General features: G+C 46.9%; 1 protein-coding gene across 1 annotated transcript; it reads right to left on the reverse strand.

Moving 5' to 3' along the window:
• Positions 1-4749: 4749 nt before the first annotated feature.
• Positions 4750-20859, reverse strand: SULT2A1 (sulfotransferase family 2A member 1). Its single transcript, XM_033223840.1, has 6 exons — positions 20591-20859; positions 17731-17939; positions 15976-16102; positions 13378-13472; positions 8462-8639; positions 4750-5683 (listed from the first exon to the last, which is right to left on the reverse strand). Exons 1-6 carry the CDS (start codon positions 20724-20726, stop codon positions 5571-5573), a joined length of 858 nt encoding a protein of 285 aa, XP_033079731.1. The 5' UTR covers positions 20727-20859; the 3' UTR covers positions 4750-5570.
• Positions 20860-21461: the final 602 nt, after the last annotated feature.

The following is a 21461-nucleotide window of genomic DNA, read 5'->3' on the forward strand; positions in this document are numbered from 1 at the left end:
AAAGGATTCAGGGTACATATGAGAACAGGTCATTGTACCTTTGACAAATGGGTCAAGTTCAAGCTTAATACCATCCTGCATGCTCCGGGATGGAGATGGAGACAGTGCAGGTAGAAATGTCTTTGTCTTGTAAGGATTGGAGAGAGGGGGGCCATCGTGTTTTTTTTTTTTTTTTCTTTTTTTTTGGAGAGGGAGTCTCACTCTTTCTCCCAGGCTGGAGTGCAGTGGAGCGATCTTGGCTCACTGCAACCTCTGTTTCCCGGGTTCAAGTGATTCCCCTGCCTCAGCCTCCTGGGTAGCTGGAATTACAGGTGCCTGCCACCACCAAACCCAGTTAATTTTTTTTTTTTTTTTTTGAGACGGAGTCTCGCTCTGTCACCTAGGCTGGAGTGCAGTGGTGCAATCTCAGCTCGCGCAACCTCCCCCTCCCGGGTTTACGCCATTCTCCTGCCTCAGCCTCCTGAGTAGCTGGGACTACAGGCGCCTGCCACCACGCTCGCCTAATTTTCTGTATTTTTAGTAGAGACAGGATTTCACCGTGTTAGCCAGGATGGTCTTGATCTCTTGACCTCATGGTCTGCCTGCCTCGGCTTCCCAAAGTGCTGGGATTACAGGCGTGAGACACCGCGCCCGGCATTTTTATATATTTTGTAGAGATGAGGTTTCACTGTTTTCCAGGCTAGTTTTGAACTGATCTCATGTGATCCTCCTGCCTCAGCCCCCGAAAGTGCTGGGATTACAAAGTGCGTGAGCCACCGTGCCTGGCCAAAACCTCTTGCTTTAATACCCAACTTCATCCTAGGTTCCTGTATCTAGTTTCTGATTTTCTTTTTCTTTTTTTTTTTGAGATGGAGTTTTGGTCTTTTTGCCCAGGCAGGAGTGCAATGGCACAGTTTAGGCTCACAGCAACCTCCACCTCCTGGGTTCAAATGATTCTCCTGCCTCAGCCTCCCGAGTAGCTTGGATTACAGGCGCCCACCACCACGCCCAGTTAATTTTTTTTTGTAATTTTAGTAGAGGCAGAGTTTTACCATGTTGGTCAGACTGGTCTCAAACTCCTGACCTCAGGTGATTGCCCGCCTCAGCCTCCCAAAGTACTGGGATTACAGTCGTGAGCCACCGCACTCGGCCTGATTTTCTTTCTTTCTTTCCTTTTTTTTTATTTTTTGAGACAGGATCTCACCCTGTCACCCAGGTTGGCGTGCAGTGGTGATTTTCTTCCTTCCTTCCTTCCTTCCTTTCTCTTTCTTCCTTTCTTTCTTTCTTTCTTCCTTCCTTCCTTCCTTTCTCTTTCTTTCTTTCTTTCTTTCCTTTCTTTCTTTCTTCTTTCTTTCTTTCTTTTTTCTTTTTTTTTTTTTTTTTTTTCTTTTTTCCTTCCTTCCTTCTTCCTTCCTTCCTTCCTTCCTTCCTTCCTTCCTTCTTCCTTCCTTCCTTTCTTTCTTTCTTTCTTTCTTCTCTTTTTTTGAGACAGGGTCTCACTCTGTCACCCAGGCTGGCGTCCAGTGGTGTGATTACAGCTCACTGTAACCCTGAACTCTTGGGCTCAAGCAGTCTTCCCACCCCAGCCTCTCTAGTGGCTGTGCCTACAGCCATGTGCCACCAAGCCAGGCTAATTTTTAATTTTTTTTCCTGCAGAGATAGGGTCTTGCTATGTTGTCTGGGCTGGTCTCGACCTCCTGGGCTCAAGCAATCCTCCCATCTAGCTTCCTAAAGCACTGGGATTATAGGTTTGAGCCACGGCGTCTGGCTTGCCCCATCTCTTTTTTTTTTTTTTTTTTTTTTGAGGCGGAGTCTCGCTCTGTCGCCCGGACTGGAGTGCAGTGGCCAGATCTCAGCTCACTGCAAGCTCCACCTCCCGGGTTTACGCCATTCTCCTGCCTCAGCCTCCTGAGTAGCTGGGACTACAGGCGCCCGCCACCTCGCCCGGCTCGTTTTTGTATTTTTAGTAGAGATGGGGTTTCACCGTGTTAGCCAGGATGGTCTCGATCTCCTGACCTCGTGATCCGCCCATCTCGGCCTCCTAAAGTGCTGGGATTACAGGCTTGAGCCACCGCGCCCGCCTATCTCTTTAAAAAAAAAAAAAAAAAAAATAGTGAGGTTGTTGGGATGGGGCACCAGTATGTTTTAAAGCTCTGAGGCAATTCCAATGTGCAAAGCTTGAGTACTGCTGTTCTCGGTCAAATCCCTGCCGTGGAGTAGACAAACTCCCAGGAGTTGATGCGTAACTGTCATTATTAAGAAGACACCAAAGCCAGTTTGGTGGCTCATGCCTGTAATCCCAGCACTTTGGGAGGCCGAGGTGGGCGGATCACCTAAATCGAGGAGTTTGAGACCAGCCTGGCCAACATGGTGAAACCCCCTCTCTACTAAAAATACAAAAATTAGCCAGATGTGGTGGCACATGCCTGTAATCCCAGCTACTCGGGAGGCTGAGGCAGGAGAATCACTTGAACCGGGGAGGTGGAGGCTGCAGTGAGCCAAGATTGCGCCACTGCACTCCAGCCTGAGTGAGAGTGAGACTCTGTTTCAAAAACAAACAAACAAACAAAAAACCTTTATTTTAGTAAAAGAAAAGTCAAAATTGCCTTATCTGATTGTCCCTTTCACAGAAATCCACCTAGATAAAAATCAAGTGCCATAAAAAGAAAGATGTGAATGGTCATTATTTTATTTTATTTATTTATTTATTTTTGAGCTGAAGTTTCGCTCTTGTTGCCCAGGCTGGAGTGCAATGACTTGATCTTGGCTCACCACAACCTCTGCTTCCCGGTTCAAGTGATTCTCCTGCCTCAGCCTCCCGAGTAGCTGAGATTACAGGCATGCACCACCACGCCCGGCTAATTTTTGTATTTTTAGTAGAGACAGGGCTTCTCCATGTTGGTCAGGCTGGTCTCCAACTCCTGACCTCAGATGATCCACCCGCCTCAGGCATGAGCCACCGGGCCTGGCCTGTGAATGGTCATTATTTTTATATCAAATGAATACAGTAGTCACAAGTAAATTCATTAGTTAAAAAGGTTTTCGGCTAGGCATGGTGGCTCACACCTGTAATCCCAGCACTTTCGGAGGCTCAGGTGGGTGGATCACGAGGTCAGGAGATTGAAAACAGCCTGGCTAACACAGTGAAACCCTGTCTCTACTAAAAATACAAAAAATTAGCCGGGCGTGGTGGTGGGCGCCTGTAGTCCCAGCTGCTTGAGAGGCAGAGGCAGGAGAATCACTTGAACCCAGGAGGCGGAGGTTGCAGTGAACTGAGATTGCACCGCTGCACTCCAGCCTGGGTGACAGAGTGAGACTCTGTCTCAAAAAAAAAAAAAGGATTTTCAAGGCCAAGTGAGGTGGCTCACGCTTTCTAATCCCAGCACTTTGGGAAGCCGAGGTGGAAGGATCGATTGAACCCAGAAGTTTGAGACTGGCCTGGGCAACATAGTGAGAGCCCGTCTCTACAAAAAATTAAAACATTAGCGAGGTGTGATGGCACCACCTGTGGTCCCAGCTACTCGGAAGGCTGAGGCGGGAGGATCACTTGAGCCTGGGAGGTCAAAGCTGCAGTGAGCTGTGGTGGTATCACCGCATTCCAGCCTGGATGACACAGCAAGACCCTGTCTCAAAAAAATTTTTTTTCCAAACTCCCATTTTAACAGACTGTTTCTGCCGAGTGCAGTGGTTCACGCCTGTAATCACAACACTTTTGGAGACCAAGGTGGGCGGATCACTTGAGGTCAGGGGTTTAAGACCAGCCTGGCTAACATGATGAAACCCCATCTCTACTAAAAATACAAAAATTAGCCTGGCATGGTGGCTGGCGTCTGTAGTTCCGGCTACTCGGGAGGCTGAGACAGGAGAATCACTTGAATCTGGGAGGTGGAGGTTGCGATGAGCTGAGATCGTGCCACTGCACTCCAGCTTGGGCGACAGAGCAAGACTCCATCTCCAAAAAAAAAACCCCAAAATAACAAAAAACCCCAGACTGCTTCCCTGTAATTTTTCTAAAGAAAATGCCTGACAGGAAATAACTTAAGGATATTGTGGGTTTTTATTGTTGTTACTTCGAGATGCAGTTGTGTCCCTAGAGACACAGTGGGCTCAGCTCAGAGATGGGGTTCATTCAGGGGCACCCCCAGAACTGGGAGAGTCCTAGGCTTCCAATTACCTGCTGTGATGCTCCATGGCCACCAGGGGGCAACAATACATCACTGTTCCAGCCCAGGGAGCGGCCAGCCAGAGCTTGGTCCTGGGGTATCCCCTGGAACCACCTAAACCAGCTGGTTCCTTCCACACAGGAGACCTCCAGGTGGGATGGGGGAGAGACACCCCACATTCAAGTAGGAGAAAAACATGGAAAAGACACAGACGCAACATTATGTTTCTTTCCACTTGTGTAATTTAAGCTAAAGCCAAACAGCTAGAAAATATAATACTTTTGTTTTGTTTTGTTTTGTTTTGTTTTTGAGACAGAGCCTTGCTTTGTTGCTCAGGCTGGAGTGCAGTGGTACAATCATAACCCACTGCAGCCTCCGCTTCTCGGGTTCAAGCGATTCTCCTGCTTCAGCCTCCTGAGTAGCTGGGATTACAGGCGCACACCACCACATCCGGCTAATTTTTGTATTTTTAGTAGAGACGGGGTTTCACCATGTTGGTCAGGCTGGTCTCAAACTCCTGACCTCAAGTGATCTGCCCTCAACCTCCCAAAGTGCTCGGTTTACAGGTGTGAGCCACCGCACCTGGCCTTATGTAAGTTTTAAAAGCCTCCATAAACACCATTTTTTGTATATGGTTTAACAACCCAGAGTAAGAGGATAAAATTAGATTGGGAATTACCTTCCTTAAGGTTAGAGTAATAATACATTGTAGAGATACAGGTGATGAAAATAAATGGAACCTTAAGTGCTTCTGTAATTTTATTTATTATTTTTATTACTAATTTTTGCTCTAAAATCTGTCACTGTAGCTATTTATTTTTATTAAAAAATGTTTAGACATCCTTTTAGGTAGTATGTACACTATTCCTGTAGCATTCTGTAAGTTGGAAATATTGCAAGCATTTAAAAAAGTCTGGGATGCCATGACTCAGCTCACTGCAACCTCTGCATCCCCGGTCGGTTTTTTTTTTTTTGAGACAGACTCACAGTGTGTCACCCAGGCTGGAGTGCAGTGGTGCAATCTTGGCTCATTGCAACGTCCGCCTCTTGAGTTCAAGCGATTCTCCTGCCTCAGCCTCTTGAGTAGCTGGGACTACAGGCATGTACCACCACACCCAGCTAATTTTTATATTTTTAATAGAGATGAAGTTTCATCATGTTGGCCAGGATGGTCTCGCTCTCCTGACCTCGCGATCATCCCCCAACCCCCCCGACATCCCAAAGTGCTGGGATTACAGGCGTGAGCCACTGTGCCGGGCGGGAACCCTGGTAACTTTTAACAAGGAAGGGATCAGAGATGCAGAGGTTTGATTTTTAAGGTTTCAGGAAAAAATAATAAGTCTTATGCAGTGAGCCCCAGTCAGGTACGTGTATAAGGACAGGAGAACCAATGTCATTCTCCATATAAGATCCAGAGTGTTTTGGACGTTATTCCCAGGGGAACAGCTCTCGAGGAAGATCGGTCATCTTCTCTTGGAACAGTTTATCAAACGCTTCAGCCTGGGCCACTGTGAGGTGATTTTTCCAGTCTCCAGATGCACCTGGAAACATGAAGCAGAAACTCAGGTCAGATCACACATCTCCTTGGCCTGTTCCCACCAGGCACCTGACCTGGACACTGTTGATAACATAGCAGAATGGCCAATGGTTCATGGTGGGCCTTTATCCTGCCTGGTCACATAGTCGTTCATCTAGCTGGAAACGATTTCCTACCTTCTCCTCTCTCCCATCCATCCTGTGTACAATTCCTCAGCAATAATGCCAGTATATCATCTGGTATGTCCAGAATCGAGTCACGTCTCACCACCTCTGTTTCTACCACATTGACCTAAGCCAACATCATTTTTCACCTGGATTATTGCAGTACACTTATAACTGGTCTCTCTCTCTCTCTTTTTTTTTTTTGTTGAGACAGAGTCTTCTTTTTCCCCCAGGCTGGAGTGCAGTAGCGCCATCTCGGCTCACTGCAACCTCCACCTCCTGAGTTCAAGCATTCTCGTGCCTTAGCCTCCCGAATAGCTGGGATTACAGGCACCTGCCACCACACCTGGCTAATTTTTGTACTTTTGGTAGAGATGGGGTTTTGCCATGTTGGCCAGGCTGGTCTCGAACTCCTGACCTCAGGTGATCTGCCCGTCTCAGCCTCCCAAAGTGCTGGGATCACAGATGTGAGCCACTGTGCCCAGCCTGGTCTCTGCTTTGGATCGTTCTTTTTCATAAGTTAGTCTCCGCATGGCAGCCCTCATGATCCCAGATCATGCCACTTCTCTGCTCAGATTCTCCGAGGACTCTCGGTTTCACTCAAGTACAAGTGCTGGAGGCACTTACAGGGCTCCAGGTGATCCAGCCCCTGTGGTTTCTCTGAGCTCATCCCCTAAAACTACCCTCTCCATCACTCTACTCACACGGGGACTTCTGATTCTGCCTCAAACATGACAGGCATCACCATTCCTCAGAGTACTGGCGTCCCACGCTCCTTCTCCTTGGAATGCTGCTCTCTCTGATTGGCCCATGACTTACCTATTTGCCCCTTTCAAGTCTTTGTTCCAATTCAAGTTTCTCAGCGAGGTTCTCTCTCACCACCCAATTTAGAGGTCACTCCCCATCCTTGCTGTCTTTCACCTCATAACACATATCACGTCACGTAGGACAGGCTCTGTGTATTTTCTTTCTGTGGTGTATGTGTATGGCATGTATCCCTAATACAGATAAGTTATACGAAGCCTCAACACTTCAATATTTACTTTTTTCTTTTTTCTTTGTTTTTGAGATGGAGTCTCGCTCTGTCACCCAGGCAGGAGTATAGTGTTATAATCACGGCTCACTGCAAACTCTGCCTCCTGGGTTCAAGTGGTTCTCATGTCTCAGCTCCCCCAAGTACCTGGGACTGCAGGTGTGCCCCACCACGCATAGCTAATTTTTCTATTTTTAGTAGAGACAGAGTTTCACCATGTTGCCCAGGCTGGTCTCGAACTCCTGAGCTCAAGTGATCCACCCGCCTTGGTCTCTCAGAGTGCTGGGATTACAGGCATGAGCCACCGTACCTGGCCAACGTTTACTTTTACAATGGCCCAAGACTCTGGGTCATTTGAAGGATTTAATTCTTTTCTTCCGTGAAGCACTGTCCCAGATGTATTAGAACGGTAGGATTTTGGAAAAATAGATTCGTTTTTTTGAGCCGGAGTTTCACTCTTGTTGCCCAGGCTGGAGTGCAAGTGGCATGATCTCGGCTCACTGCAACCTCCTCCTCCCAGGTTCAAGTGATTCTCCTGCCTCAGCCTCCTGAGTAGCTGGGATTACAGGTACCCACGACCACGCTTGGCTAATTTTTTGTATTTTTAGCAGAGACAGGGTTTCACCGTGTTAGCCAGGCTGGTCTCGAACTCCTGACCTCAGGTGATTCACCCACCTTGGCCTCCCAAAGTGCTGGGATTATAGGCGTGAGTCACCGCCCCCGGCCCTGGAAAAATGGATTCTTTCACCCCATGCAATAGACATTTCCATTCACCTTGGCGTCTGACAGCGTCTGACAGCAAAGTCTGTCCTCTCTCCCTTTTCCGGATGAAGCCTTCCTTCAGACATTTCTTTGTCCAGGACAGATCTCTACCCTAACTCATCAGTGGGGCAGCCGCACTGTGGCCATCCCTAACCCCGTCCTTGTCCTCGTTTCTTAGGCAAATCACAGCTTGTAGGTCTGGCAAGCATTGCTGGTTTACCTGGTCACTGTTTGTAGAATGGATAATGTTCATGTCACATTCTGAGGTGAGAGAATCTGAATGACCTCACGTAAGTCAGATAACCTTCCCAGGTGGAACCAACTTTCCCCACGTGCCTACAGCCCACATTAGTACCACGAGAAGAGGCTCCCTGATGAAGCCACGGGACAAGTGTTCTGGGTGATGAGCAAATAAAGCTGACAAAATGTCCGGGCGCGGTGGCTCACGCCTGTAATCCCAGCACTTTGGGAGGCCGAGGTGAGCAGATCACAAGGTCAGGAGATCAAGACCAGCTTAGCTAAGATGGTGAAACCCGGTCTTTACTAAAGATACAAAAATTAGCTGAGCATGGTGGCGTGTGCCTGTAATCTCAGCTACTCAGGAAGCTGAGGCAGAAGAATCACTTGAACCCTGGAGGCGGAGGTTGCAGTGAGCTGAGATCACACCTCTGCGTTCCAGCCTGGGCGACAGAGCAAGGCTCCATCTCAGAAAAAAAAAAAAAAAAAAGCACTCTTTCATCTCAACTGTTAGTGCCCAATTGTGACCATAGGCATGTGTGCCGTGTATTCTTGTATATTTGGAAACGAAAGGATTTTCTTTTACCTTTTCTCAGAAGTTGTGCTTTGTCCACTAAAAACTCAGCACCCAGGAGGGAATAATTGGACATCTTGTTTCCTTTCATGCTCTGAAAGGAGCTGTTCTTGAGAATTAAGTTCAGTTCTTCGGGTTCTAACGTCTTTCCCAGGAACTGACAGATCTTCTCTACAGTTCTTCTTGTGTCCTAAAAAAGAAAAATCAAGAGAGAGGATATGAAAGAGAAAAACAAGGCTGGGTGCAGTGGTTCATGCCTGTAATCCCAGCACTCTGGAAGGCTGAGGCGGGGTGGATCTCTTGAGATCAGGAGTTCGAGACTAGCCTGGTCAACATGGTGAAACCCCGTCTCTACTAAAAATACAAAAACTAGCAGGGCATGGTGGTGGGCACCTATAATCCCAGCTACTAGGGAGACTGGAGGAGGAGAGTTGCTTGAACCCAGGAGGTGGAGGCTGCAGTGAGCTGAGATCATGCCATTGCACTCCAACCTGGTGACAGAGTGAGATCTTGTCCAAAGAAAAAAAAAAAAGTAAGATGAGAAGGAGGGAACTGCAGAATGAGGAGGAGGAGGAGGAAGAGAGGAACAACACGCAGACTTGAGAATGGATTGAGTTGAATGCAATTAGGAGAAAGAAAGAAAAAAAGGTAAAGAAGAGAGGGCATGAAGTATGTAAAAGACGCAAGGATGGGTTGGGCGCTGTGGCTCCTGTCTGTAATTCTAGCACTTTGGGAGGCTGAGGCAGGCGGATCACTCGAGTCCGGAAGTTTTAGACCAGCCTGGGCAATATAGTGAGACCCTGTCTCTACAAAAAATACAAAAATTAGCCAGGCATGATGGCGCACACCTGTGGTACCAGCTACTTGGGAGGCTGAGGTGGGTGGATCACCTGAGCCCAGGAAGTTGAGGTTGCAGTGAGCTGTGATTGCACCACTGTACTCCAGCCTGGGCAGTGGAGTGAGACCCTGTCTCGAAAACAAAACAAAACCAACCGAAAAACCACAAAAGATGCAAGGATCATTGTGGATTTTCCTGTGTGGTAGAGCTTAGGACAACTTAACAATAAAACACAGAGCCTCGGGTTTCCTAAGAGATGTTTAGAGACGCTTCTAGACAGTAATCAGGGTTAGCAAGGAGAAGTTCAGGGAGAATCTGACAGAGACTTAAGGGCTTAGATTTCAAATCCCAGCTGCGCTGTCAGATAGTACTGTTTCCTGTAACTAGCTTTTGAATAACATACAGAGTTTTACAATATCTTCTTATATTTCATCTCAATAATTGGACTAGATTCATGATCCTGGGATATTAAGATAATAGATTTTTATTTGTAAGATTTTATTTATGTATTCATTTAGAGACAAGATCTCACTCTGTCGCCCAGGCTGGAGTCCAGTGGCGTGATCTCAGCTCACTGCAACCTCCGCCTCCCAGGCTCAAGCAATTCTCCTGTCTCAACCTCCCGAGTAGCTGGGGTTACAGGCATGCGCCACCACTCCCTGCTAATTTACGTATTTTTAGTAGAGAGGGAGCTTCACCATGTTGGCCAAGCTGGACTCCAACTTCTGAGCTCAGGTGATCTGCCCACCTCAGCCTCCCAAAGTGATGGGATTATGAGTGTGAACCACTGCACCTGGCCAACAAAATGGATTATTGTAACCAGAAGGACTTTATTTGAATCGTAGGCCTTGCTCTTAGAATCTATAATGCTTTAATTGTTTTCTCTATTTCACAAACCTTGGTTATCTAATAAGAAGACACACAACTGTGGAAATAACTAAAATAAGTTCATTGTGTGATCTGAAAGGAAAATCCCAGGAAGGTATGGGATCATGTATCTGAGGTAGCGAACCAAACTTGTTACAAAGGGCTTTTTTTTTTTTTTTTTTGAGACGGAGTCTCGCTCTGTCGCCAGGCTGGAGTGCAGTGGCCAGATCTCAGCTCACTGCAAGCTCTGCGTCCGGGTTTACGCCATGCCTCAGTCCCAAGTAGCTGGGACTACAGGCGCCAGCCACCTCGCCCGGCTAGCTTTTTGTATTTTTTTAGTAGAGAGGGTCACCGTTTTAGCCAGGATGGTCTCGAACTCCTGACCGCGTGATCCACCCGTCTCGGCCTCCCAAAGTGCTGGGATTACAGGTTGAGCCACGCGCCCGGCCACAAAGGGCTTCTTAATAGAAATGAAAGTCATTCAGCTTGGCCAACATGGTGAAACCCCATCTGTACCAAAGACACAAAAATTAGCCGGATGGTGTGGTGCATGTCTGTAATCCCAGCTACTTGGGAGGCCGAGGCACGAGAATCACTTGAACCCGAGAGGTGGAGATTGCAATGAACTGAGATTGCGCCGCTGCACTCCAGCCTGGGTGGCAGTGGCTTCTGCCTGTAATCCTAGCACTTTGGGAGGCTGAGGTGGGCAGATTGCCTGAGCTCAGGAGTTCAAGACCAGCCTGGGCAACACGATGAAACCCTGTCTCTACTAAAATACAAAAAAAATTAGCTGGGCATGGCAGCGTGCATCTGTAATCCCAGCTACTCAGGAGGCTGAGGCAGGAGAATCACTTGAACCCGGGAGGCAGAGGTTGCAGTGAGCTGAGATCGCACCACTGCACTCCAGTCTGGGCGACAGAGTGAGACTCCATCTCTTAAAAAAATAAAAAATAAAAGAAAAGCCCGGGCGCGGTGGCTCACGCCTGTAATCCCAGCACTTTGGGAGGCCAAGGTGGGTGGATCACAAGGTTAGGAGATTGAGACCATCCTGGCCAACGTGGTGAAACCCCATCTCTACTAAAAATACAAAAATTAGCTGGGCGTGGTGGTGGGCGCCTGTAATCCCGGATACTCGGGAGGCTGAGACAGAAGAATCGCTTGAACCTGGGAGGCGGAGGTTATAGTGAGCCAAGATTGTGCTACTGCACTCCAGCCTGGGTGACAGAGCGAGACTCCGTCTCAAAAAAAAAAAAAAAGAAAGAAAGAAATTCATGCTCAGGCCATAGGCCATAGAGGATTGGACAGTAGGAGCCAGAGGAAGGTGTTGGGATATGATGTCTCTCAGGTGGAACAAAATCCAATGTTGGTGTTATCTTCTCTTTTCTGTAAGATACCACTAATAAGTCAAGTTCTTTTTTCTTTCTTTATTTAAAAAAAATTATTGTTATTATTATTTTTTTTATTTTTTGAGACAGTCTTGCTCTGTTGCCCAGGCTGGAGTACAATGGCGTGATCTCTGCTCACTGCAACCTCGGCCTCCTGGGTTCAAGCAGTTCTCCTGCCTCAGCCTCCTCAGTAGCTGGGACTACAGGTGTATGCCACCACACCCAGCTATTTTTTTCTATTTTTGGTAGAGATGGAGTTTCACCATGTTGACCAGGCTGGTCTTGAACTCCTGACCTCAAGTGATCCCCCTACCTCGGCCTCCCAAAGTGCTGAGGTTACAGGTATGAGCCACTGTGCCCAACCTTCTTTCTCTTTTTCTTTTTTTTTTTTTTTTTTTGAGACATGGTCTCACTCTGTCGCCTAGCCTAGAGTGCAGTTGCATTATCTCGGCTCACTGTAACGTCTTCCTCCGTGGTTCAAGTGATTCTCCTACCTCAACCTCCTGAGTAGCTGGTACCACAGGTGCCTGCCACCACGCCCGGCTAATTTTTTGTATTTTTAGTAGAGATGGGGTCTTGCTATGTTGGCCAGGCTGGTTTCAAACTCCTGGAATCAAGCAACCCACCTGCCTTGGCCTCCCAAAGTGTTGAGATTACAGGCGTGAGCCACTGAGCCCGGCCTCAAGTTGTTCTTTCAATGGCCTAATCACTCACTGGTTCTGAGTATCATGTGACAGCTTTTCCCCTTGGTCACTATTCACTCCAGTATTTGGATCTCAGAATAGTGAGATAAATTGATTGCACGCCTTCATTTCTGTTCATACCAGCCAAGTTGAGATGTCAGACACTTGGAACCATCTCTGGAACTAAACCACTTCTACCCAGTCCCGTCCTCTCTTCCAGTGCCCTCTCAATGCTTGGTTATCAGCAGCAAAATAGGTCTCGCTCAGAGAAATTTTTACATACACCAGTGCTAGCAGGAGACATCATACTCTGCCTCAATGCATGGAACATGCTCCTTATTTTTATTTTTAGAGCTGGAGTCTTGCTCTGCTGCCCCAGTCTGGAGTGCAGTGGTGTGATCATAGCTCACTGCAGCCTCGAATTCATGGGCTCAAGTGATTCCCCTGGTCTCGGCTTCCCGAATAGCTGGAATTAGAGATGTGCACCCCCACATCTGGCTAATTTTTTTTCTTTTGTAGACTGGAATCTTGCTGGTCTCAAACTCCTGGCCTCAAGTGATTCTCCCGTCTTGGCCTTCCAAAGTGCTGGGATTACAGGATTACAAGTGTGAGCCACTGCACCAGTGCCAAAAAAGCTCTCTCTATTTTTTTTTTTTGAGACTGAGTCTTGCTCTGTCGCCCAGGCTAGAGTGCAGTGGCGCAATCTTGGCTCACTGCAAACTCCACCTCCCAGGTTCAAGCGATTCTCTTGCCTCGGCCTCCTGAGTAGCTGGGATTACAGGTGCTCGCCACCACGCCCGGCTAATTTTTGTATTTTTAGTAGATATGGGGTTTTACCATCTTGGCCAGGCTGGCTTTGAACTCCTGACCTCGTGATCCACCCGCCTCGGCATCCCAAAGTGCTGGGATTACAGGAGTGAGCCAAATTGCCTGGCTTAGATGTTTTAAGATGAAATAAGGAGCATGAAGCTTAGGCAAGGGTCAACCAGAAACAGGGCAATGAAGACCAGGGAGTTAATCCCACTCTTTGTGACTCTTCACCAGGCTCCACTTTAACTGAGAGGGTGGCATGAAGACAGCGCAATGGAGGGAATTTAGGGAAAGTAAGGACAGTGGTGAGAGGGTGTGCACTGACTCTAAAAATAATGGGGTTACCTGTTTCAGCTCCTCATAACTCAGTAACAGGAAGTTTTTCATCTCTCTCATAGGCATCCAGCCGTGAATGTGGTCAAACCATGACCCATAAATCACTGCATGGGGTGGCAGAAAGAGTGATAGGTTACACATTTTATGAGGGCAGGCATCCAATCTATTATGTTCACTCCCCCACCGGGTTGTTAATGTATAATTGACCCATAAAACTTGAATGAAACTTGGTCAAAGGGTACCAACAAATGGTATATGATTACAGTATATAACACGATGTTTTGAAATACATATACATTGTGAAATGACAGTGTATTAGTCAGTTTTCACACTGCTATGAAGAACTGCCCAAGACCGGGTAATTCACAAAGGAGAGTGGTCTAACTGACTCACAGTTCAGCATGGCTGGGGGAGCCTCAGGAAACTTACAATTATGGAGGAAAGGAAAGCAAGGCAACTTCCTCACAAGGCAGCAGGAGGGAGAAGTGAGTGCCAGCAGGGGAAATGCCAGACACGTATAAAACCATCAGATCTCAAAGGTGGCACATATACACCATGGAATACTATGCAGCCATAAAAAAGGATGAGTTCATATCCTTTGTAGGGACACGGATGAAGTGGGGAAACCATCATTCTGAGCAAACTATCACAAGGACAGAAAACCAAACACTGCATGTTCTCACTCATAGGTGGGAACTGAACAACGAGAACACTTGGACACGGGGTGGGGAACATGACACACCGGGGCTTGTCGTGGGGTAGAGGGAGGAATAGCATTAGGAGATATGCCTAATATAAATGATGAATTAATGGGTGCAGCACACCAACATGGCACATATATACCTATGTAACAAACCTGCACATTGTGCACATGTACCCTATACCTTTTTAAAATATAAAAGAAAAATTAGAAAACAAAACCCTAAAACTCTACACAAAAAACAAAAAAACCATTAGATCTCGTGAGAACTCACTCACTATCATGAGAACGGCATGGGGGAAACCACTACCATGATCCAATCACTTCCCACCAGGTCCCTTCTACAACACGCAGGGATTATGGGGATTAAGATTCAAGATGGGATTTGGGTGGGGACACAACCAAACCATATCAGACAGAAGCAAGCTAATTAACATATTCATTTCCTCATATACTTACCGTTTTTTGTTGGGGAGGTGACAACATTTAAGATGGTCTCTCTTAGAAATTGTCAAGTATGGAATACATTATTATTATTAACTATTATGATTATTGAGACAGAGTCTCACTCTGTCGCCCAGGTTGGAGTGCCATGGAGCGATCTCAGCTCGCTGCAACCTCTGCCTCCTAGATTCAAGCGATTCTCCTGCCTTAGCCTCCCGAGTAGCTGAGACTACAGGCACATGCCACCTACCTGGCTAATTTTTTGTATTTTTAGTAGAGATGGGGCCTCACCATGTTGGCCAGGCTGATCTTGAACTCCTGACCTCAGGTGATCTGCCTGCCTCGGCCTCCCAAAGTGCTGAGACCAGAATGAAGATATTAATCAAGATGGTAGGACTTGATTAATAATTAGAGAAAAGAAAGTGGTGACAGGTCCAGGGGAGTGGGATGGGAAAAGAGGATGCTTATGAAATATTAGACTCATGCTAGCCTTTGGGTGAGGGGTGGAGTAAGATAAAGGTGCACTAGAAACCGTTTCGCCCATAGGAGAAAGGTGTTCAAAAATTTTTTTCTTGAGACGGAGTTTCGATTTTGTTGCCCAGGCCGGAGTGCAGTGGCATGATCTTGGCTCACTGCCACCTCTGCCTCCTGGGTTCAAGCAATTCTCAAGCCTCAGCCTCCAGAGTAGCTGGGATTACAGGCGCCCACCACCATGCCCGGCTAATTTTTTGTATTTTTAGTACAGACAGGGTTTCGTTATGTTGGCCAGGCTGGTCTCAAACTCCTGACCTCAAGTGATCCACCGGCCTCGGCCTCCCAAAGCATTGGGATTACAGGCATGAGCCACTGCACCTGGCCAGAAAGGTGTGCAAATTTGAGTGTACTGAAATAGAGGCATCGGTGGCTCTCTCTAATGGAGATATCTGTAGCTGGTGTATTGCTGAGAGACACATCACAGCTGAGATGCAGGCTCATAGAGTTTTGAGATCAATTGGAAAGTAGTGAAAAAGCCCAGAAATTCTGCATAACTAGATGTGTAGCGATCCCAGAGTCATGCAAACAGTTCTGAGACAGATAGAAACAGAACATTAAAGGGGTTTTGGAAAGAGGCATCAGAAAAATATGGTGGAAAGTCAGGATTGTGTTGTCCCGGAAGCCAGTGAAAAGCTAACTTCCAGAAATCTACACATTAGGAGAGTAGAGGAGAATGTAAGTTTCCTGTGCTAGTACTGGAGGTTCTAGAGACTTAGAAAATAGCTAGGATGGTTTATCATGGGGCAAGCTGAGGGGGTGACTAGAGTTCTGCTGCTATGCGGGAGAGTAAGCAAACTTAGCGGATTTGACTTCCAGGGGTGGTGGACCCTTCAACCCATGCGTTGGTGAGACCTAGAGATGTGAGGCTGGATGTGAAATGAGGTCGGATAGAAGACTCCACGTACACCCATATTTTGCAAAACACTCACCATTTCCTTGAGAGAACCATTCAAAATATTGTTCCCATGACTTTGGTTTCTTAACGAACTTCACGCTATTCCAGAAAAAATAACCAGACACGAAAACATCTCTGGGATTTCTCATGAGATAAATCACCTTACATGGAAAAATGGGAGAATGAAAAATCAGTATAGTCATTCCTCACTCTTATTGATCTTCATAAAAATGGAGAAAATGCCAATTCCTGGATAATGCCTGATAATATCAATGGATTATTTTAATAAATTACTTACTGCATTCACTAATCAAATTTAACGTGCCTGTGAAGCAGTCACAGCACTAGGAATATGACAATGGAAGAAGGAAGCGTCATTCCTTCCCTCTGGGATGTTACAGTCCACTCACAACGGGAAGCAGATGGAAGATTTCCAAAGGTGAGTGATGTATATTTGTGTACTAGGGTTTAAAGATCGTTAACAGGAGGATAAATTCATAAGTTCAGCTACATTCATAGATATGTAGCACTATTATCCATATACAATGCCCAAGATCACGGATAGATCTCACAGACATTACTTTGAGTGAAAGAAGTCAGACTTTGGCCAGGCATGGTGGCTCATGCCTGTAATCCCAGCACTTTGGGAGTCCAAATCACTCGAGGTCAGGAGTTCGAGACCAGCCTGGCCAACCTAGTGAAACCCTGTGTCTACTAAAAATACAAAAGTTAGCCAGGCATGGTGGCACACACCTCTAGTCCCAGCTACTCAGGAGACTGAGACAGGAGAATCACTTAAACCTGGGGAAGCGGAGGTTGCAGTGAGATAAGATCACACCACAGGCCAGTCACGGTGGCTCATGCCTGTAATCCAAGCACTTTGGGGGGCCGAGGTGGGCGGATCACGAGGTCAGGAGATCGAGACCATCCTGGCAAACACGATGAAACCCTGTCTCTATTAAAAATACAAAAAATTAGCCAGGCATGGTGGCGGGCGCCTGTAGTCCCAGCTACTGGGGAGGCTGAGGCAGGAGAATGGCGGGAACCTGGGAGGCGGAGCTTGCAGTGAGCCGAGATCGCGCCACTGCACTCCAGCCTGGATGACAGAGCGAGACTCCGCCTCAAAAAAAAAAAAAAAAAAAAAAAAAACTTCACACACCAATAAACACCTTCCAGGAAATTACGATTCTAGAAGCAGTCTGAGCTATGCAAGGTCTGGGATATGCCTAGTCCCTCTTGTGAGCACCCCTCAGCCCCATGGGAGATGCATGTGGCTGCTGATATCAACACATAGCTAAACACAGTAAGACGAAGTGGGTACAGAGCTCCGCATGGCACCAGGGCAGTCCGCCTGGATACAGGCATTGCTTGATGAATGTGCTGCATCCCATAGGAACACCTCTGTGTCTTTTACGTGGCAGAAGCCATTTGTTGAATTCGGGTTGGCTAATTAATTTTTAGGGCAACTGAAGGTGGTTATCTAGCAATATAATATGGCTATACATTCTGGTTGGGTGTAGAACCTCGTTTTCTAAGATTCCGGCATTATTGTTTCACCCTATCCCTGGTTTAAATCTGGGTGGGGTAATCTGTGGAATGGTCTACACCCTTGAACTCAAGGACAGTTCTGGGAGCAGCCTCATAGGTGTCACCTAATACGGAATCTCAGGTCCCAACAACACAGACCTGCTGAAGGCAAGTGCATTTCAGCAAGATCTCCAGATGACTTTTAGGCACACCAATATTTAAAAGTTATTGATCAAACATGTCTTAACCATTATGCACTGACCTTGGCCTTGGAACTGAAGAACGACTTGGGGAATAACTGGATGGGGAGGTGGGAGGAGAAAAGACGTGGACCCTCCTCTTTACTGAGTGATTCATACCCAATCTCAGTCTCTACCCAGGGTGATCTCTCCCAGATGGGCACAGATTGGATCCACTTGGGATCCCCCTTGGAGTGAATCAGGCAGAGAATCTCAATCAACCAGTTTGTTCCTGGAGAAAGAAAGAAAAAATTACAGTAAAATATACATAATGTAAAATGTACCATCTCAGTCAGATGCGGTAGCTCACGCCTGTAATCCCAGCACTTGGGAGGCTGAGGCAGGTGATCATGACGTCAGGGGTTCAAGACTAGCCTGGCCAAGATGGTGAAACCCCGTCTCTACTAAAAATACAAAAATTAGCCAGGTGTAGTGACAGGCACTTATAATCCCAGCCACTCGGGAGACTGGGGCAGAGAATTGCTTGAGCCTGGGAGGTGGAGCTTGCAGTGAGCCAAGATTGTAGCACGGCGCTCCAGCCTGGGCAACACAGCAAGACTCCGTCTCAAAAAAAAAAAAAAAAAAACCCCAACAAAAAAGTACCATCTCAACCTTTTTTTGTTTTTTCCACTATTTATTTATTTATTTTGAGACAGAGTTTTGCTCTGTCCCCCAGGCTGGAGTGCAGTGGCATGATCTCGGTTCACTGCAAGCTGTGTGTCCTGGGTTCATGCTATTCTCCTGCCTCAGCCTCCCGAGTAGCTGGGACTACAGGTGCCCACCACCATGCCTGGCTAATTTTTTTTGTATTTTTAGTACAGACAGGGTTTCACCATGTTAGCCAGGATGGTCTCAATCTCCTGACCTTGTGATCTGCCCTCCTCGACCTCCCAAAGTGCTGGAATTACTGGTGTGAGCCACTGTGCCCGGCTTGTTTTTTTTTTTTTTTTTTTTGGTGACAAGGTCTCCCTCTGTAGCCCAGGTTAGAGTGCAGTGGTGCAATTATAGCCCACTGCAGCCTTGAACTTTGGGGCTCAAGTGATCCTCGTACCTCAGCCTCCTGCTTCAGCCTCCCAAGTATCTGAGATCTGAGACCTCAGGCATGTGTCATCGCACTGGGCTAATTTTTTTTTTTTTTTTTTTTTTGAGACGGAGTCTCGCCCTGTTGCCCAGGCTGGAGCGCAGTGGTGTGATCTCAGCTCACTGCAAGCTCCACCTCCTGGGTTCACGCCATTCTCCTGCCTCAGTCTCCTGAGTAGCTGGGACTACAGGCACCCGCCACAATACCCGGCTAATTTTTTGTGTTTTTTAGTAGAGACGGGGTTTCACCGTGTTAACCAGGATGGTCTTGATCTCCTGACCTCGTGATCCGCCTGCCTCAGCGTCCCAAAGTGCTGGGATTACAGGCGTGAGCCACTGAGCCTGGCTAGGCTAATTTTTTAAAAAAATGTTATTGTAGAGACCAGGCCTTGCTATATTGCCCAGGCTGGTCTTGAACTCTTGACCGCAAGCAATCTGCCTACCTTGCCCTCCCAAAGCACTGGTATTACAGGCATGAGCCACTGCGGCCAGCTATCAACCACCTTTTCTTTTTTTTTTTTGAGACAGAGTCTTGCTCTGTCGTCCAGGCTGGAGTAGTGCAGTGGCACGATCTTGGCTCGCTGCAACCTCCATCTCCTGGGTTCAAGTGATTCTCTTGGTCAGTCTCCCAAATAGCTGGAACTGCAGATGTGTGCCACAACGTCTGGCTAATTTTTGTATTTTTAGTAGAGACGGGGTTTTGCCATGTTGGCCGGGCTGGTCTCAAACTCCTGACCTCAGGCGATTTGCCTGCCTTGACCTCCCAAAGTGCTGGGATTACAGGTGTGAGCCACCATGCCCGGCCTGTCAACCGCTTTTAAGCCTACAGTTTCGTAGTGTTAAGTGTTAAGTATATTCCCATTGTTGCTCAACCAATCTCCAGAGGATCTTTGTGTTGCAAAACCGAAACTCTATGCAGAGCCAGCACCAACTCCCCATTTGTCTTTCCCTTCAGCCCCTGGCAGCCACCACTGTACTTTCTGTTTCTATGGACTGGATGACTCTAGGTACCTTATGTAAGTGGAATCACATAGCATTTGTATTTTTGTGACTGGCTTATTTCATTTAGCATAACGTCCTTGATGTTTATCCCTGTTGTAGCATGTATGGGAATTTTCTTCCTTCTCAAGGATGAATAACATTCCATTATATCTATAAACCACATTTTGTCTCTTCACTCACCTGTCATGGATATCTCAGTTGCTTCCGTCTTTTGGCTATTTGCTGAAATCCTCTTAATAAGTTTCTATTGCTCTTGGCCTCTCAGGGCCATGCCACTTCCAATGTCTTCATCCTCAATCCTTACCCCATCCGCACTGCTCTTACCACCCTCCATCCACAGCCCCACTCCCAGAGACATACGATTCTCATCTTTAAGCCCCTTGAGATTGCCAGGCTCTTTTGTGGTTCCTGGCCATCGTCCCTGATGATTCTCCTATCTGAAAATATCCCTCCCCACCAAGTAATTTCATCCTCATTCTTCCCATTTCCATTTAAATGCTATTTCTTCTTTCAGGACATCACTGGTCATCCTCAGTCATCCTTCCTCCCCCTGCCACCAAACAAACACCTGAATCTGCCCTGGAATTCACTCCTGTGGATTCTCCTAATACCTTTGATTACCCCTCTGAACACTCATCCTACTGTGTAATATCCTGACTAAATCCTTTTCTCTGATTGTCAGTTGGTATTAGGCATTCTTCCCTTCCCCTTAAAGCATTGTACACTGTCTGACATAAAGGAAGCACTCCGGTCATGCACTGAATGGACCGCCTTTCTCAGTTCACGATTCTGCCTCCTTACCTGATTTGGGGTAAGTCAATATTATTACATCTTCATCCCTTGTCACGAACTCATCACGTACTTTTCTTAAGATTTCGGATCTGAAACCCATATTAGGGAAAGCTATGCCTTCAAACCATAAGAAATCGTCCGACATCACGGTGACCTCTTCCTTCGTGGGTTCAAACTGTGGACACCACTGGAGGCTGTGGCAGCTGCAGGCAGATCAGCTTTTACAGCAAGGAGAAAATGATCTTTAACCTTGTCACAGCATGTCACATGTTTGTTGTAAAGTTTACTTGCTGATAAAGAGAGGTATAGTGTGACCTATACTCAAAAGATTGAAGATATTGAGCAATCATGAACTTATCTAGAGACTATTTTAGGGGTCATCTGAATTTGCGTTCATGAGACTGAACTACAAATTCAATAAGAAACACAAGGACACATTTTTTTTTGATAATATGGGTGAATTTATTTCATAAGGTTTGAGCACAAACTGAAGAACAAAGCTTTTCATCAAGAATAAACACAAGGCCAGGCGCAGTGGCTCAAGCCTGTAATCCCAGCACTTTGGGAGGCCGAGACGGGCGGATCACGAGGTCAGGAGATCGAGACCATCCTGGCTAACACGGTGAAACCCCGTCTCTACTAAAAAATACAAAAAACTAGCAGGGCGAGGTGGCGGGCGCCTGTAGTCCCGGCTACTTGGGAGGCTGAGGCAGGAGAATGGCGTAAACCCAGGAGGCGGGGCTTGCAGTGAGCTGAGATCCGGCCACTGCACTCCAGCCCGGGCGGCAGAGCGAGAGTCCGTCTCAAAAAATAAAAATAAAAAAAGAATAAACACAAAATCTAAACAGTCCTGCAATCGTGTATTCTAACAGAAAGCACA

The sequence above is a fragment of the Trachypithecus francoisi genome, unplaced genomic scaffold (assembly GCF_009764315.1).
Source record: "Trachypithecus francoisi isolate TF-2019V2 unplaced genomic scaffold, Tfra_2.0 Lachesis_group12, whole genome shotgun sequence".
NCBI classification, from domain to species: Eukaryota; Metazoa; Chordata; class Mammalia; order Primates; family Cercopithecidae; genus Trachypithecus; species Trachypithecus francoisi.

What these genes read in the sequence shown, in the direction of transcription:
- SULT2A1 (XM_033223840.1), bottom strand. Translation starts at nt 20,726, where the DNA reads ATGTCGGACGATTTCTTATGGTTTGAAGGCATAGCTTTCCCTAATATG. An exon ending in ATGGTTCTCTCAAGGAAATG is followed by an intron (nt 13,473 to 15,975) that starts GTGAGTGTTTTG and finishes CACCCCATGCAG; the next exon opens with TGATTTATGGGTCATGGTTT. An exon ending in GTTATGAGGAGCTGAAACAG is followed by an intron (nt 8,640 to 13,377) that starts GTAACCCCATTA and finishes TTTCTTTTTTAG; the next exon opens with GACACAAGAAGAACTGTAGA.